The 15338-nt window shown below is 42.6% G+C and overlaps 1 protein-coding gene across 7 annotated transcripts in view; it reads right to left on the bottom strand.

Annotated features, from left to right (window-relative positions):
* The window catches only part of DCLK2 (doublecortin like kinase 2), a 179671-nt gene extending 164643 nt beyond the window's left edge, over nt 1–15028 (bottom strand). For all 7 annotated transcript variants that reach the window (XM_004088513.3, XM_030816227.1, XM_030816228.1 and 4 more), the window contains exon 1: nt 13713–15028. In XM_004088513.3, the coding sequence (XP_004088561.3) occupies nt 13713–14133 (421 nt within the window). In that variant the 5' untranslated portion in view covers nt 14134–15028. The remainder of the gene's footprint in view (nt 1–13712) is intronic.
* Between the last annotated feature and the right edge of the window lie 310 nt (nt 15029–15338).

Genomic DNA, 15338 nt, shown 5'->3' with positions numbered 1-15338 from the left:
TGGGCATCCTTGCCTTGTTCTTGATCTTAGAGAAAAGCTTTTCTACTGTTAAGTATGGTATTGGCTGTGGGCTTTTCATATATGGTCTTTATTATTTTGAGGTAAATTCCTTCTATACCTAGTTTATTGAGTGTTTTTATCATGAAAACATGTTGAATTTTATCAAATGCTTTTTATGCATTTTGCATCTATTAAGATTGTATGATCTTTATCGTTTAATATTCAAAAGTATAAGAAATAGTACAAAAACCCCCAAACAGACAAATTTTTAAAGAGAAAGGATTTGAATAGACATTTCAAAAAAGACATACAAATGGCCAAGTATATGAAAAGATGCTCAACATCAATAATTATCATGGAAATGCAAATCAAAACCACAATAGATGTCACCTCACATGTTCTTTTAAAAAATGTATTAGAGAATATGTAGATATATTGGAACTCTAGTACACTGTTGGTGGGAATGTAAAAGGTTACGGCTGCTATGGAAACAGTGTGAAAGTTCCTCAAAAAATTAAAAATAAAACTATCGTATGATCTAGCAATTGTACTTTTGGGTATATATCCAGAAGAATTGATACAAGCATCTCAAAAAGATATGGGCACTCTCATGCTCATTACACCATCATTCACGATAGCTAAGATATGAAAACAACCTGAATGCCCAGTGATGGATGAACTGATAAGGAAAATGTGGTATATACATACAATGAGATATTATTCAGTCTTTAAAAATGAAGCAAATTCTGCCATATGCAACAACATGGACAAACCTGGGGGACATTATGTTAAATGAAATAAGCCACAGAAGAACAAATACAGCATGGCTTCACTTACATAGGGTATCTAAAAAGTCAAATTCATAAAAACAGAGACTAGAATAGTGTTTGCCAGGGGGTGAGGGGAAAAGAAAATGGGAGGCTGCTGCTCAATGAGTATGAAGTTCCAGTTATGAAGATGAGCAAGTTCTGGAGATCGGCTGTACAACACTGTGCCTATTAGTTAATACTACCATACGTTGCACTTAAATTTGAAAGGGCAGATCTCATGTTGTGTTCCTAACACATAAACATACACACACACACACACACACACACACAAATGTTCCTTTTAGGACAAAGAACTACATGGAATCTTATGTAGCTGGAAATTTTAACAATAGCAGTTTTAGGCTACTTTTCTATCAGTTACTATAAAGTCTCTCATACACCTCTCATACACCTCTGTTAAAGTATGTCCAGTAACTGCCTAACACAACTAACTAGTTTGTAATTACAAACTGTCTTGACATTTGTGGCAGATATTGAGTTGTATAAAATTTGGACACTGAGACTATGCCTAACTCTAGAAGTAGAAGCAAGCACTGAACTTAATGATAAAAAGGAAAACTTATTTACAAATGTAAAGTGCAAGGACTCTTCAAACTTAGAGAAAAGGATACACACACACATACTTAAATATGGTAACACAGAAAAAGGAAGACAAAAAGGAAAGAAAAGGAAAGACACTTCAGGTCTAACATCAGTAAAATCTTAGGAACCTAGAATTTTTCCTAACTTCAGAAATTAAGAAAAACATTGCTTCCAAAAGAATGTAACCAAGGAAAAGATATTTGAGCATATTTGCCTCTACAAGATGATTCGATACCCTTCATCAAGTGCAGCGTTTGTGTGAGACCGGGTGGATTATAATTTTAAGGTCCTTTTTAAATACATCACAGATAAGTTCCCACATCCAGCTGGTTAAGAAAAAATACAGAGTAAGAAAAAGTAAGACTGATTTATTATTCCGTCATGGCAAACAACTTAATTGAGTTTCCTGACCAAACCGCACAGAATGTAAACTTAAAGGAATTAACAGACTAACACAAAGTGCACAGCTCTGGCCCAGATGCTGTTCCCACTCCATACTCATTCGCCTTGTCTCTGAACCATTACTGACATATTTGCTCAATGAATATAACACCTATTTCTGCAGAGCAGGGCTGGGGACACAAAATAAGATCTTTCACCTCAAAGACCAGTGCTTTTTCAATACACCTGCAGGCAACTGACTGAACCAAATCATCTCCTAAAGTCACATCCAGTTGTATGGTCTGTGATACCTTCTACCGAGAAGGGGGTACGAAAGCTACTTTGACCCTGTGAATATCTATGAAGAAATAGGTATGTCCACAAATCCATGTTTTAGCATTGAAATCTGGGAGGAGTTTAACTTAAGGCCAAATAAATTAGCTAAATGTAAAAATGAAAATCCCACCCAGTAACCAAAAAGCTTTGTAGCTTACCCACTGATGAAGAAATCGTATCTAATCTCCTGGGTAGGATGGAACCAGCAGATCAGATCTGTGATCTGGTTTTTTTGCTCCTCAGACATGGGGCCAAGCATATCCCAAAATCTACAGGAGCTCACTATGGGAATTTTCATTGTGCTTTTTTTTTTTTTTTTAATCATTATTTTGAGATGGAGTTTTGCTCTTGTTGCCCAGGCTGGAGTGGAGTGTAATGGCGTGATCTTGGCTCACCGCAACCTCTGCCTCCCAGGTTCAAGAGATTCTCCTGCCTCAGCCTCCCGAGTAGCTGGGATTACAGGCGTGCGCCACCACGCTCAGCTAATTTTTGTATTTTTAGTAGAGACGGGGTTTCTCCATGTTGATCAGGCTGGTCTTGAACTCCCAACCTCAGGTGATCCACCTGCCTCGGCCTCCCAAAGTGCTAGGATTACAGGCATGAGCCACTGTGCCCAGCCCATGGTGCATTTATTTTGATGATAAAACTTAAAATGTTAGGCCGGGCGCGGTGGCTCACGCTTGTAATCCCGGCACTTTGGGAGGCCGAGGCGGGCGGATCACGAGGTCAGGAGATCGAGACCACGGTGAAACCCCGTCTCTACTAAAAATACAAAAAATTAGCCGGGCGTGGTTGCGGGCGCCTGTAGTCCCAGCTACTCGGAGAGGCTGAGGCAGGAGAATGGCATGAACCCGGGAGGCGGAGCTTGCAGTGAGCCGAGATTGCGCCACTGCACTCCAGCCTGGATGACAGCAAGACTCTGTCTCAAAAAAAAAAAAACTTAAAATGTTTATGTAATCCTACTCTAGAACATCTGAACAACTACTTCTAAGTTAACAGTCTTTTGGCTTCAATTACTCTAACTATGCCAGGAATTAACAAGGAAAAAGGGAAGTGGACTTCATATGTATAAAATACATGTTCACAGCAAGTTAAGGTGAGAGGACATAATTTTGCTCTACAGGAATACTCATTAGCTGTGCAAAACTGACTCATTACACGGCATTCTGATATACAGCATACCTAACTCAGCACTCAGTGCCACGGTCACACTGGGAACACCAGTTTAGTTTGAGCAAACAGTATCTCTAGCTTTATAATGCTATTTTGCATTTTTACTGGTAATGCACTTTTGTTGGTATTTACACTGTCAATGTGTTTGGGTTGTATCACTATGTAAAACCTATATGCATAAGCATACCTAATTTTATATTTACAAACATTTAAGTGACAATGTAACTAAAATAATTAAAGTAATTAAGGCAATACTTGGCTTCTGCAATCTGAATGTTGGATTTTTATATTGTTTTTAATCTTAAATGGCTAACATTGTTAAAGTTTGAGAAACAATGCAACCTTAAGGATACTAAGAGAAACCTTCAAATTGAAACATGGCCACCTAATATTTGTAAATAAACGGGGCATAGTACATATAGGGTCAGTCCTTCAACTGGTGCATTTAAATAGAGGTAAAACTTTCCTCAAAAGTTTCCTCAGCTTCTGAAGACCTTTGCTGAACACTCTCCTCCTTAATCTCTCACTCCTTTCTCCATTGTGCCTTTATTTTAATCTTGCTGTGAGTCAGAGGAAAGCTTAGCCCTCAGTTTTAAGCAAGTGATTGATAATGATGGTAACTCAAAAGTTTCAGTGCAAGTGATAAAGAATTCAGAAACCAGATGTTTATCCAAAAAAAAGGTGATGGTGTTTAGAGGAAGAGAGAGAAGGGGAAATACAGGTTCGGTATTCCTTATCCAAAATGCTCGGACCAGAAAGGTTTCAGATTTCAGATTTTTTTCAGATTTTGGAATATCTGCATTACCCTATGAGCATCATGCAAGTATTATTGATGTTTTCAACAATATCTTTACACCACAGAACAGAGAATAAGCAACAAAGCAAAACAGTGAGTAATGTACATAGGTCTTAACCCCACGTAGAGCATTGTGGAGAACCTGCCATTGGTGCAGCTGGCCTACGCGTGTGCCATTTTATTACTCCTTGTGAGTGTGCTTTCGTGGGGGAACTGGGCATGCATGGAAAATATTTATCACAGCTGAAAGGGGCTGGAATTATCTTTTTTTTTCCCTTGGGGAGGCTGAATAAACTACATGTTGTGCACCTGCATTTTGACTGCAACCTGTCACATGAGGTTAAGTATGGAATTTTCCATTTCTGGTATCACATTAGTACTCAAAAAGTTTCAGATTTTTTAGCATTTTGGATTTTCAGATGAGGGACACTCAACCCGTAGTAGAGGAAAGCATGACCATCGTCTCAAAACATCTGAAGGGTGTAGTGGCTTTCACCTGTAATCCCAGCTAATCAGGAGACTAAGGCGGGAGGATTGCTAGAGGCCAGGAGGCCAGCCTGGGCAACAAAGACTCTGTCTCTACTTATAAAATATAAAAAGAATTTAAAAAGAAAAAAGAAAAAAATCTGAAGGCTGCCATATATAAGCAGGACGAGACTGAAGTAGCTCTAGAATTAGAGGAAGAAGTTACAAGGACACACATTAAGAAAAAAAAAAAGCTGAGGACCACCAGCATTTATCAAGCAGCCACTGCATGCTAGGACTCTGCTAAATGTTTAAATACATTGTAAAATTCAGGTAGAACCTTCCAGAAACTGGCTTTGATCACTAAACTAATAAGAGACAAATTTACACTGTACTATTTCTCAAGTTCTCCCACACAGGCTTAATGAACAACAATATAACCAGTAGTAAGTTTCTAGAACCCCTTTTTTCTTGATTCTTCAGCAGATAAGGCAAAATACTATTAAGTAAAGAGACCAAGATGATGAGCAAGGGCATTAGGGGAGAGACTCTCGATGACTGCCTTTGAGAAATAACTGCATCTGTTGGGGCTCAGAAAACAATACTCCAAAATGAAGGCCTCAGTAGCATCCTCAGAGGCAAACGTGTTTCTCTGACCTTCTCCCGCACTCCTGGCTGTTAGTCCCATTCACCTCCAAAGCTAGCCATAAAAACTAGAATCCCTCTTCTCCAAGAAAGGTCATAGAAACCCAAACCCTTTTCACCCAAAGCCAGCCATAAAATCTAAAAATATTACTCTCGTTTCCCCCTCACTTTGTATGTAAAAACTGGCTATAAAGAAATTATTTGACCTACCTGGTTTGACTATAGGTCACAAGACCCCCATTCCAGAGAGGGTCCTGCCCCACACCCAGAAGAAAGGAATGTTGCTCACAGAGGCCAAGAAGAATCTAGACAGACAGGCCTTGCTGGGTGTCCCAACTCAGTCTATTAACATTAAATCATGCCCTTTTGTCTAATCATACTTCTACATGGCTGTCCATACTTTGTTGAATTTAGGCATAAAAATGGACAACTTCCCCTATATCTTTGGGTCTTAATTCTGATGGCTCCTGTGTATACATGTTAAATAAATTTGCATGCCTTTTCTATTAATCTGTCTCATCTCAGTGATTTTCAGCAAACTTCCTTGGCCTCCACATATTGCTATTTCAAAAGTCAACAAAGTAATCTGAAGTTTTAAAAACATACAGTGAAGGAAGAGATCAATGAAAATATTTTAAAACATCTATTGTGAACATTTTGCATTTTGGTTGCAAGTAACTATAATTTAACAAATAAACAAAAGGTAACAGAGTAGGTCAAAATTGCAGATTATTTTAGTCACTTAGTTTGAAATGTTAGTAAATGTTACAGTGTAATGAAAAGTACTTAGGGCGACCTCACCAAACCAATATTTTACCATTCCTTTAGTCTATAAGGAAAAGCTTCTGACAAATTACAATATAATGACTTCTCCTCTAGGCTGTTGAAAACACGGCAAATAGGACAAAATATCCCAGGGATTAGGATCAAATTATAACATGTTTTAAGGAATAAAAGAATATTCATTTAAGCTCTTGACTTTATTTCTGACTCACAAAATTAAAAAATTAAGATTGTGTTAAAATTAAGTATGAAAAAATTAGCAAAAACAATTGCTTAAAATGAGAATGCTAAAGATGAACACAACTAAGCCTTAGCTATGGCAGAGAACTCCTGTAGACACTGAAAATATTAGCGGGCTTAGAATAATCCTGGGATTTAAACACATAACAAGAAATAAATATCAAAGAATCTGGTTGTGGGCTGGGCACGGTGGTTCACGCCTGTAATCCCAGCACTTTGGGAGGCCGAGGCGGGCAGATCACGAGGTCAGGAGATCGAGACCATCCTGGCTAACACAGTGAAAACCCATCTCTACTAAAAATACAAAAACTTAGCAGGGTGTGGTGGCGGGCACCTGTAGTTCCAGCTACTTGGGAGGCTGAGGCAGGAGAATGGTGTGAACCCGGGAGGCGGAGCTTGCAGTCAGCCGAGATCGCTCCACTGCACTCCAGCCTGGCAGACAGAGTGAGACTCAGTCTCAAAAAAAAAATAAAAATAAAAAGAATCTGGTTGTGATAGCTGTTCAAAGAGAAAACTCAAGTCAGACATCTCTATCTCAGATACTAGTGAAATTGATAAATTCTTGGGACATAAATATACTGCATCATTTTTCTTGAAGAAAAATATATTTAAAAATTGAAACACAAAGGGGCAAGGAATATTTGCCTTTAACATTAACTTATGCTACCTCTGTAAATCTGGCTAACTGTCCAACTGGCTATCTTAATAAATAAAGATTTTTTAAAGCATCTACATCCACCTATACCCAACTATTAAAACACCCTAAATAGGGCACAAAAGTAAAATTAATTCAAAAAACATCACATGCCAGAAGCATTTGTTTCATGGGATAAAGGGATAAACAAGACAATTGTTGTCCCACCCCCTGTTGGGTTTATAATTTTCCGTTTCATGAGGATAGTCTATGGAAAAGATCCTCCTGTATGTTACTGAGGGGTTTTAAGAACTCCATCTAAATCTGGGTAACTACATCTGATCAAATACCCAGCCAACTTTCAAAGAGAGACATGGAGCCAGATAGAGCCAAAATCATTTCTCTTTCCCACCCCTAGAAGCATTTCCCAAGATCACTGAACTTTAGAGGCAAGACTGTATTAGTCTGTTCAAGCTGCTATAACAAAATACAAAAAACGGAGTGACTTAGAAATCAATTTCTCACAGTTCTGGAGGTGAGGACATCAAAGATCAAGGTGCTGACAGATATGGTGTGTAGTGAGGGCTCTTGGTTCACTCATGGTGACTTCTCACTGCATCCTCACATGGTAGAAGGGGCAAACAAGCTCTCTGGAGCCTCTTTGGGCACTAATCCAGCCTATGAAGTCTCTGCCTTTATGATTTATTCACCTCCTGCTGTGGGTTGAACACATCTCCCAAGCTTCAGGTGTTGGAAATTTAATTGCCATTGTAACAATATTAACAAGTGAGGCCTTGAAGAGGTGATTAGATCATGAGGGCACCACCCTCATGAGTGGATTAAGGCTGTTATTGTGGGAGTAGGTTAGTTATAACAGGAAGGAATTTAGCCCCATTTCCTCTCTCTATATCCTATGTTTGCTTTCACCTTCCACCCTTCCACCATGGGATGACCCTCAACAGATGCCAGTGCCATGCCTTGGACTTTCTAGCTTCTAGAACTATAAAATAAATTTATTTTCTTTATAACTTACCTAGTCTATACTATTCTGTTATAGCAAGAGAAAATGAACCAAGACACCTCCCAAAGACCCCACCAACAGAATGGACTCCATTTCCTCTCAGGTGGTAGAATGTAGTAGTTAAGAACACAGAACTTCAGAAGCCAGGGAGAAAGGGCTCAAGTGCCAGCTCTATCTCTTACACTGGTACAATGCAGCAATTTCTTTACCCTCTCTGAGCCTCAGCTTCCACATCTGTAAAATGGGTATGACAATGCACCCATATTTCAGAGGGTATTACAAGGGTTAGATGAAACATGTAAAGTACCTCACATAATGACTGCTCATAAAACATCTAGTAAATGATAGCAATGCAGAGAAGAAAAGCATTTCTAATCCTTAGGGTAATGGTCTACTTTACGAGTAGAAGACATAAAAACACAGATGCAGTGGTAGCATGGGCAGGAAAGGATACAGAAAAAGGACCTAGCCAGGCGGTACACACCCCGCAGCAACTCCTCTTGGCCTCACGAGCAATGAAGAAAGCAGCTAGATGATCACTGCCCAAGAGAATCTAGTTTCCTTTATTTCATATCACAGGACCATAAAAATATCCTTTTCCATAGTATAAAAACCCATGAGATATTAAACCCATGAGTTACTTGTCTTGTAACTTCCAGGGTATCACTGTGTCATACTCTAATCTCATAAATGCTCTCCCACATATCCCCTTTTCTTCCCCAACCTTTTAGGATTCATTTATTCTTTAAATGAAAATTTTCCTCTTACCTCTGGAAAGAGCTTCTTATGCAGCTGTATTATAGCGCATCTTATTTTCCTTGTTTTTAAGGAAATGAGATGGGACAATCAGATTTATAGAAGAGGATGTTATGGAAGAGTCATTCCCTCCAAAATGGTTAGCACAGAATTTCACCCATAATTATACATTTATCTAACATGTAATCCAATTTTCCAAAAACATATATTTTCACAAATATCTAGGAATCCCATTAAAGCTTAATTCATACAAAACTTCCCTAGACAACTAAGGGACTTAGAGGTAAAATCATTGTCTGAGTTATTTAATCAATGAATTTACTGTATTTAAGATCCCTGACCTCAGGCTTCTCTCAGTTGAGTGCAAAAACAGATCCAATATATCGTGAGACTACAAAGCTAAGGGTTATAATAGAAGTAAACAAAAATGCTGTACGCAGAGGAAAGAGTTATAAACTTGACCTCAGGCCTTGGCTCCAATGTTTGTTCCTCTAGGAAGCCCTCCCCATCACCGCAACCAATATGGCCATCCTGCCCCATGTCATCACCGCTTCATTTACAGCACTTTAGCTGAAGCCATCTTGCTTGTATGTTTACTGCCTCTCTCCCAGGAAAATGTGCATTTTTTGAAGGAAGAGACCATAAGCATGTGACCACGTCTAGGACATAGTATGCCCTCAACTAACCATTTGAGACCAACTGCCCAGAGAAGTGCGAAGAGACTTCATAGGTGCGATTTGAAGTGCGCCTTGAAGAATCCAGGGGTTTCGCAGGTAAAGAACATTTTGCAGCCCTGAGATTCAATATTAACTTTCCAAGTCCTGTCACCATGCATGACTTCAGTGTGCACCATTTTCGACTCCTATGTGCAAATACCTTGTAACTCATGAGTTTATTTCCTTCTTATCATAATAAGTTCCACAGTTTCTATTATTATAAAATTTATTTTTCAGGAAAAAACAACTAAGTATAATCTAGGTTCTTATGGAAATTCATTTTTACTTAAAAACTCTCAGAAACATATTTTGGTTTATTTAACACTTTCAAAGAACTGACCTAACCAGATGCAGTAGATAGGTTTGGTAGGAGGACCTCAAACTTCATGGGCTTGATTTCTTTAGAATCTTATTTTTCTTACATGTTCATGTTAACTTCATGAAGGAATCAAAGTATCATTATCAAAATAACCAAAACTCTCTCATATGCCAAAGAACAATCAGCTTACTGTTCATGAAGGGATAAAAGGTAGAAATAGCAAAATGACATTTTATTTTGGAATGAGAGAGGCAGACATAGGTAGCTCTTAATGCCTTTGACTCTTGGCAAGCACTTCATCAGAGATATACACCCCATTCTGTGATTGTTATCTGGACATGTGCAGCCTCATCGATTTTCTGGAAAATGGGCTCTGGCTAGGGAAAGGCAGCCCAGGCCATCATATGCTCCACCAATAACCCCTCAGATAATTGAAGGGTACATATACATTTTTAAACCAGAAGAGACCTAACTTAGAGAGGTGGTCTGCCAACTTCTCATCCTAGAGAAAAGGATGCCAAGGCCAGGGAAGTGAGGTGAAATTTTTCTCAAATCTAGTCGGTAGAACTCAGGAATCCTGACTTGGTCAGGCACTTTTTCTACTGTCCTTGGTTATATCTCTTTAGGTCATCAAAACTTTACAAATATTTCAAAATGCTCAGAAGGAGAGAAGACACATGGAAGAGAACTAAGACTAGGAATTCTGAATCAGTCCCTAATAAGAAAGCTAAAGAACAAGTCATCTGGACATCCTCTGTTGGTTATTACAGATACTGAGCTCAGCAGGCTCACAGCTTAAGACAGCTCAACTATTTTCCCATATTGATTAAGAGCCACAGTTCTGCCGGAAGAGGTCCCCATCTAGTTTTAAAGAATAATTAGGATTACAGGACTGCACAGCATCAACTCAAACTTAATCCAGCAAGGGTGGATAAATCAATAAATTGAAGGTGCTTGTTGGTTTAGTGTAGTGCTGGAGGAGCGCCAGCTCACACTAGAACAGCTTTTAGTCTCCAGAGACTCTCAAGGTCAAGGGCAGAAGAAAAAATAATTTGGGCCATGCAAATTTCTTTTGTCATCTGAGTTCAATGAGATTGGGGCTCTGAATGAATGTTCATGTCCTACTGTTTTGAGTCATACTTTCTATTCATCACTCAAGACATTTCAGAAAAAAACATACCTCTTAAACTACAAGTTCCATGGGATCGAAGCAGAGCCTAGTTGAACATAATGTTGTAAAATACTGCCTGAGAGAGCTTTATTAAAAATAATCAACCAAAACGAAATACAGCAGTCAATTTTGACAATGTGGTGATTACAGACCTATTTTTACTAATGCAAATAACTTCACAGATAGCTGCTTAGTTCTCCTACATGAAAAATCTGAGCACACAATTTTAATTAAAAGTTGAAACTATTTACATTCTGGAATGATTGACAGTAAGCATTCGTGATTTTTTTTCTTTTTTTTTTTTTTTTTTTGAGACAGAGTCTTGCTCCATCGCCCAGGCTGGAGTGCAGTGGCGTGATCTTGGCTCACTGCAACCTCCGCCTCCTGGGTAGCAATTTTCCTGACTCAGCCTCCTGAGTAGCTAGGACTACAGGTGCCTGCCACCACACCCGGCTAATTTTTGTATTTTTTTTTTTTAAGTAGAGATGGGGTTTCACCTTGTTTGTCAGGCCGGTCTCAAACTCCTGACCTCAAGTGATCCACACACCTCAGTCTCCCAAAGTGCTGGTATTACAGACGTGAACTACTGCACCTATGTTTCTTTTCTTAAAAAAAAAAAAAAAAATGCATTACTATGGAGTATTCTACTTATTTGGGGGAAAATTCAAGAATTAAAGACCCATTGTCAGAGAGAATTCCATATGACAAAAAAGTGTCCAAGTTTTCTTCTTTTGCAGTAATTTTATTATATTAAAAACTTCTTCAAAGAAGTGGGCAAAGCCATAAAAACACATTTTCGCTGTGCAACTATTTGTTACATTATTTATCACATTTCGGTATGATTTAGACGCCATAGATAATGTTTTTTCCAAATCCCCATCCACTAAAAATCAGTGAATGATTTGAAGGAAATTTGTTAACAGTCAATTTGTAGCTGAAACTACAGTCGCAGAATTAGACCCACTGGCCATGCATGCTGTGGGCGGTAAAAGACGCAATCTATCTTATGTACTCCTATTAATGGACATGCATAATGTCCATCTTACCATCTCTCCTATGAGATTCATCTTTACATTATGTCAATTTTATGTAGTAAACCCATTGTTAAAATTTCTTTAGAGAAGGATATTAACATTGTTGACTCTTAAGAAACCATACCAGGAACAGTATCCCAAGGGCATGTTGAGTAACAAGTGCTTAAGCAAACAGGCATTGCCTTGATCCTGCAAATCTGATCTTGGGTCAAACGAGTGGTTACTCTGTTTTAAAACAGCTAGGCAAATATTGCTTTCAAGTGTTTAACATGATTAAGAAAAGGAACAAGGCCCTTTGAACATTGTATCTTCCTTTTTTACTTATACTCCTCCAGCTATCCCCTTACCTCCTCAAGAAGCCCTTAAAACCAAAACACACAACTGACAGAATGGGTGAAGTCACAAGCGCCTATGTAGACTGAAGAGACAATTTAATTTTGGCTGGGTCGCCATCCAGGCAGGGCAGCAAAAACTTCTGATGGCAGTGACTAAATAGACAAACTCTACCACCTTTAGTTTTCCTCCATGTGGCTACATTAGCTCAGTAGAGGTGAACTGTAGATGAGAAAGTATATGCTGCAGGCACTGTGAGGCAAGGCATGCTGCCTAAGTTTCCTCATTTATAAAATGGGGATAATGCCTTCAGGACCGAAAAGCATGCTAGATAATATAAGAAAAACATTTGACTTGATGTTCAGCTTCCTCTCCCTGCCAAGCTATTGCTATGACTACATGGAATGTGCCATTTGCATTAAGAAAGATGCACAAGAGCGGACTGTATGTAAACACGCAGTCAGCACATACTTGGGTTCTGCCTGGTCTTTCTAGATGTTATTTAGAACTGGAAACAGGTTCTTAACTACTGATAATGCATTTTCTACCTGAAAAGGATGAGGCATAAGTATTGCAGGAATTCAAGGATGACCCAACATCCAGCCAAGCAGTCTCTTTGACTGAGGCATGGTTGACACAGCAGAATTACTAATTTATAATAAGTCCCCACTGCTGAATCCAATGGCCTCTATCATTCTAATTAGCTACTCTTATTAGAGGATAAGGCAGGAGAGATTGACCTTGATTTACCTTTTTTCCAACCAAATGTGGAAAACCCTTTAGCACAGTGATTGTTAACCAGGGTCCCACATTAGAAGCACCTGGGAGGGGTGGGCTTTTGAGACTCCACACGCCTAACCCATACCCCAAACCCAACCAATTTAATCAGGATATCTGGAAGTTGGGGGATCAGGGTCCAATATTTTTCGAAGTCCCCAGTGTGATCCAAGGTGAAGCCAAGGTTGAGGTCTGCTGTCTAGGATCATCCCTCTTCACCTCAAGTAACTTCTGCTGCAAGGCAAACTAGGAAAGCCAACCTAGAGCATTTCACAACCACAGCTTCTGACAGCAATCACGACAGGACTCCGAATACTGGAACCTGACAGGTGCCTGCATCAGGGTCCACACCGAGGGTCCAACAGAGCTTATTAGTAGGGGATTACCCAGCTCCCCATGGGAGAACCATTTTCTCAAACAGTTTGCACTTCAAAAAAATAAGTTCAACAATCTTAGGATATGCCACCAGTGCCTAAATTGGCCGGACCATCAGAAAATTTTTTCCTTCTTTAAGAGACAAACCTCTTGGGAAGGAAAGTCAGTGTGTATGTGGGCACCCCACCGCTCCCCACCCCCAGCCAATCTCTAGAGAAGCAGACAGAAGCATCAATTCCCGTGCCGCTTGGAAAGCACCCTGCAGGCTCCCCGCTGCGCGGGCTCGCGCCCACTGCACCTGTCCGCGCTCCGCCGCACCTGCCGTGCGGCGCCCTCCCCTCCTACCTTCCAGCAGCTCGTCCAGGCTGGTGACCTTCCGGCTGCCGTCGATGGTGTAGATAGTGCGGACACCCTGGGGCAGGTTCACGTTGTCCGACAGGGAGCGGGTGAGCTCTATGAGGAGCGCATCGAAGGACCGGAAGCGGTCGCTGGAGATGGCAAACACCAGGCCCTTGAAGTAGCGGTCCCCGTTCCGGTAAAAGCGCGCCTTCTTGGCCTTCTTCTCCGAGCTGAGGGCCTGCAGGGTCCGCGTGCGGTAGAAACTGCAGTGGGCACTGTGCGCCGGGCTGGGGATGAGCCCGTTCCCCTTGGGGCCCGAGCTGCTGCTGCCCCCGGAGGAGCTGGGGGCCCCTCTCCGCGACCCCGGCCGCGGCCTTTTGTCCCGTTCCTCAAAGTGCTCCAGCTCGATACTCCTGGTGCTGGCCATCGCGGCTGCTCCGAGGGCGTCCGCAAAAAGACGTTCCGGGCCGACTAAGGGTGCAAGCGCCGGTGCAGGGACGTCTGACTGCGAAGGCCCTTAACGCGCCGGGACACCTGGCTCTGGCATCCCGCCCTCTCCGCGCAGGTGGGGCCGAGGAGCCGCGGAGGTGCCGACCCGCCCGCACCCTCAGCTAAAAGTGGCCGCAGCGCCGAGCTGCCCAGCTCATTGTCCAGCGCGGCTCGCTCCGTACCTCCCGCCTGCCGGGGAGCCCCACGCCCCCGCAAGCGCCTCCTCCACCCGGCCACGCCTCACAAGTCCCGCTCGGGAGCCGGCCGGGAAAGACAAAGTTGGGCCGCCCGAGGCTCGCGCCGGGCCCGCGGGCGCACACAAAGCTCGGGCGTCTGTCGAGCGCTCCCGGGAGCGCCGAGGGGAGGAAGGAAGGAAGGGTGGGGCGGGGCGCGGAGCGTGGGAGAGGCCCCCGGGGAAGTCGCGCGGGCCCCCGCCCACGCGCGCGGTCCCAGGCCCGGGGTGCAGCGCCGCCGCCTCGGCCGCGCCCGGATCCCGCTCGCCTGGCAGCGCGCGCCGTTCGCGGTTGAGAGGGCCGTGTCTGGCCCCCTCCTCCCCCGGAGCGCGGCCCTAGAGGGAAATAATGCAGCCCGCCTCCCACGCAGCCGTCAGGCCCGGCCCACCGGCAAGCATCCGCGCTCTGGCCTCCCTCCGCCGCCCGCCGGCTGTCAGCGCTGGAGGAGGCTTCCCGGCCCGGGGGATGCCAAACCGCGGAGAGGGGGAGGTGGGGGCGGAGGAGGGGGCCGAGCGCCGGCGAGGGAGGAGCAGCTCCTGCGGGTCCCGGGCAGCCCCGCCCGCCTGACGGCTCCTGCCCGGCGCCGCGCGCTAATGGGCGCAGCCGCGACGCGCGCTCCTCCGCCTGGGAAACGTAACCGCGCAGGCCAAAAACTACAAAGGAAGGAGATTCAAGGGCAGGGAGCACATCCCCAGCCAGCCTCCCAGTGAGGACCCCAGGCCAAACTACCGCAGAAATCCGAAGCCCAGCATTGACTTGGGGCACACCATTCATTTTTTAAAAAAAGATTTGTTGCTTTATTAGAAAATCCTTTGAGAAAACAGCCTCCACTGTTTCCATTGCAGATTCGCTAATATGGTACGTTCAGTAACTTTGAATGAATGATGAGAAGTTATTGGGTGGTAGAGGG

This window comes from Nomascus leucogenys, chromosome 7b, assembly GCF_006542625.1.
Source record: "Nomascus leucogenys isolate Asia chromosome 7b, Asia_NLE_v1, whole genome shotgun sequence".
Classification (NCBI taxonomy): Eukaryota; Metazoa; Chordata; class Mammalia; order Primates; family Hylobatidae; genus Nomascus; species Nomascus leucogenys.
The sequence above is the reverse complement of the archived record's forward strand: the minus strand, read 5'-3'. Positions and strand labels throughout refer to the sequence as shown.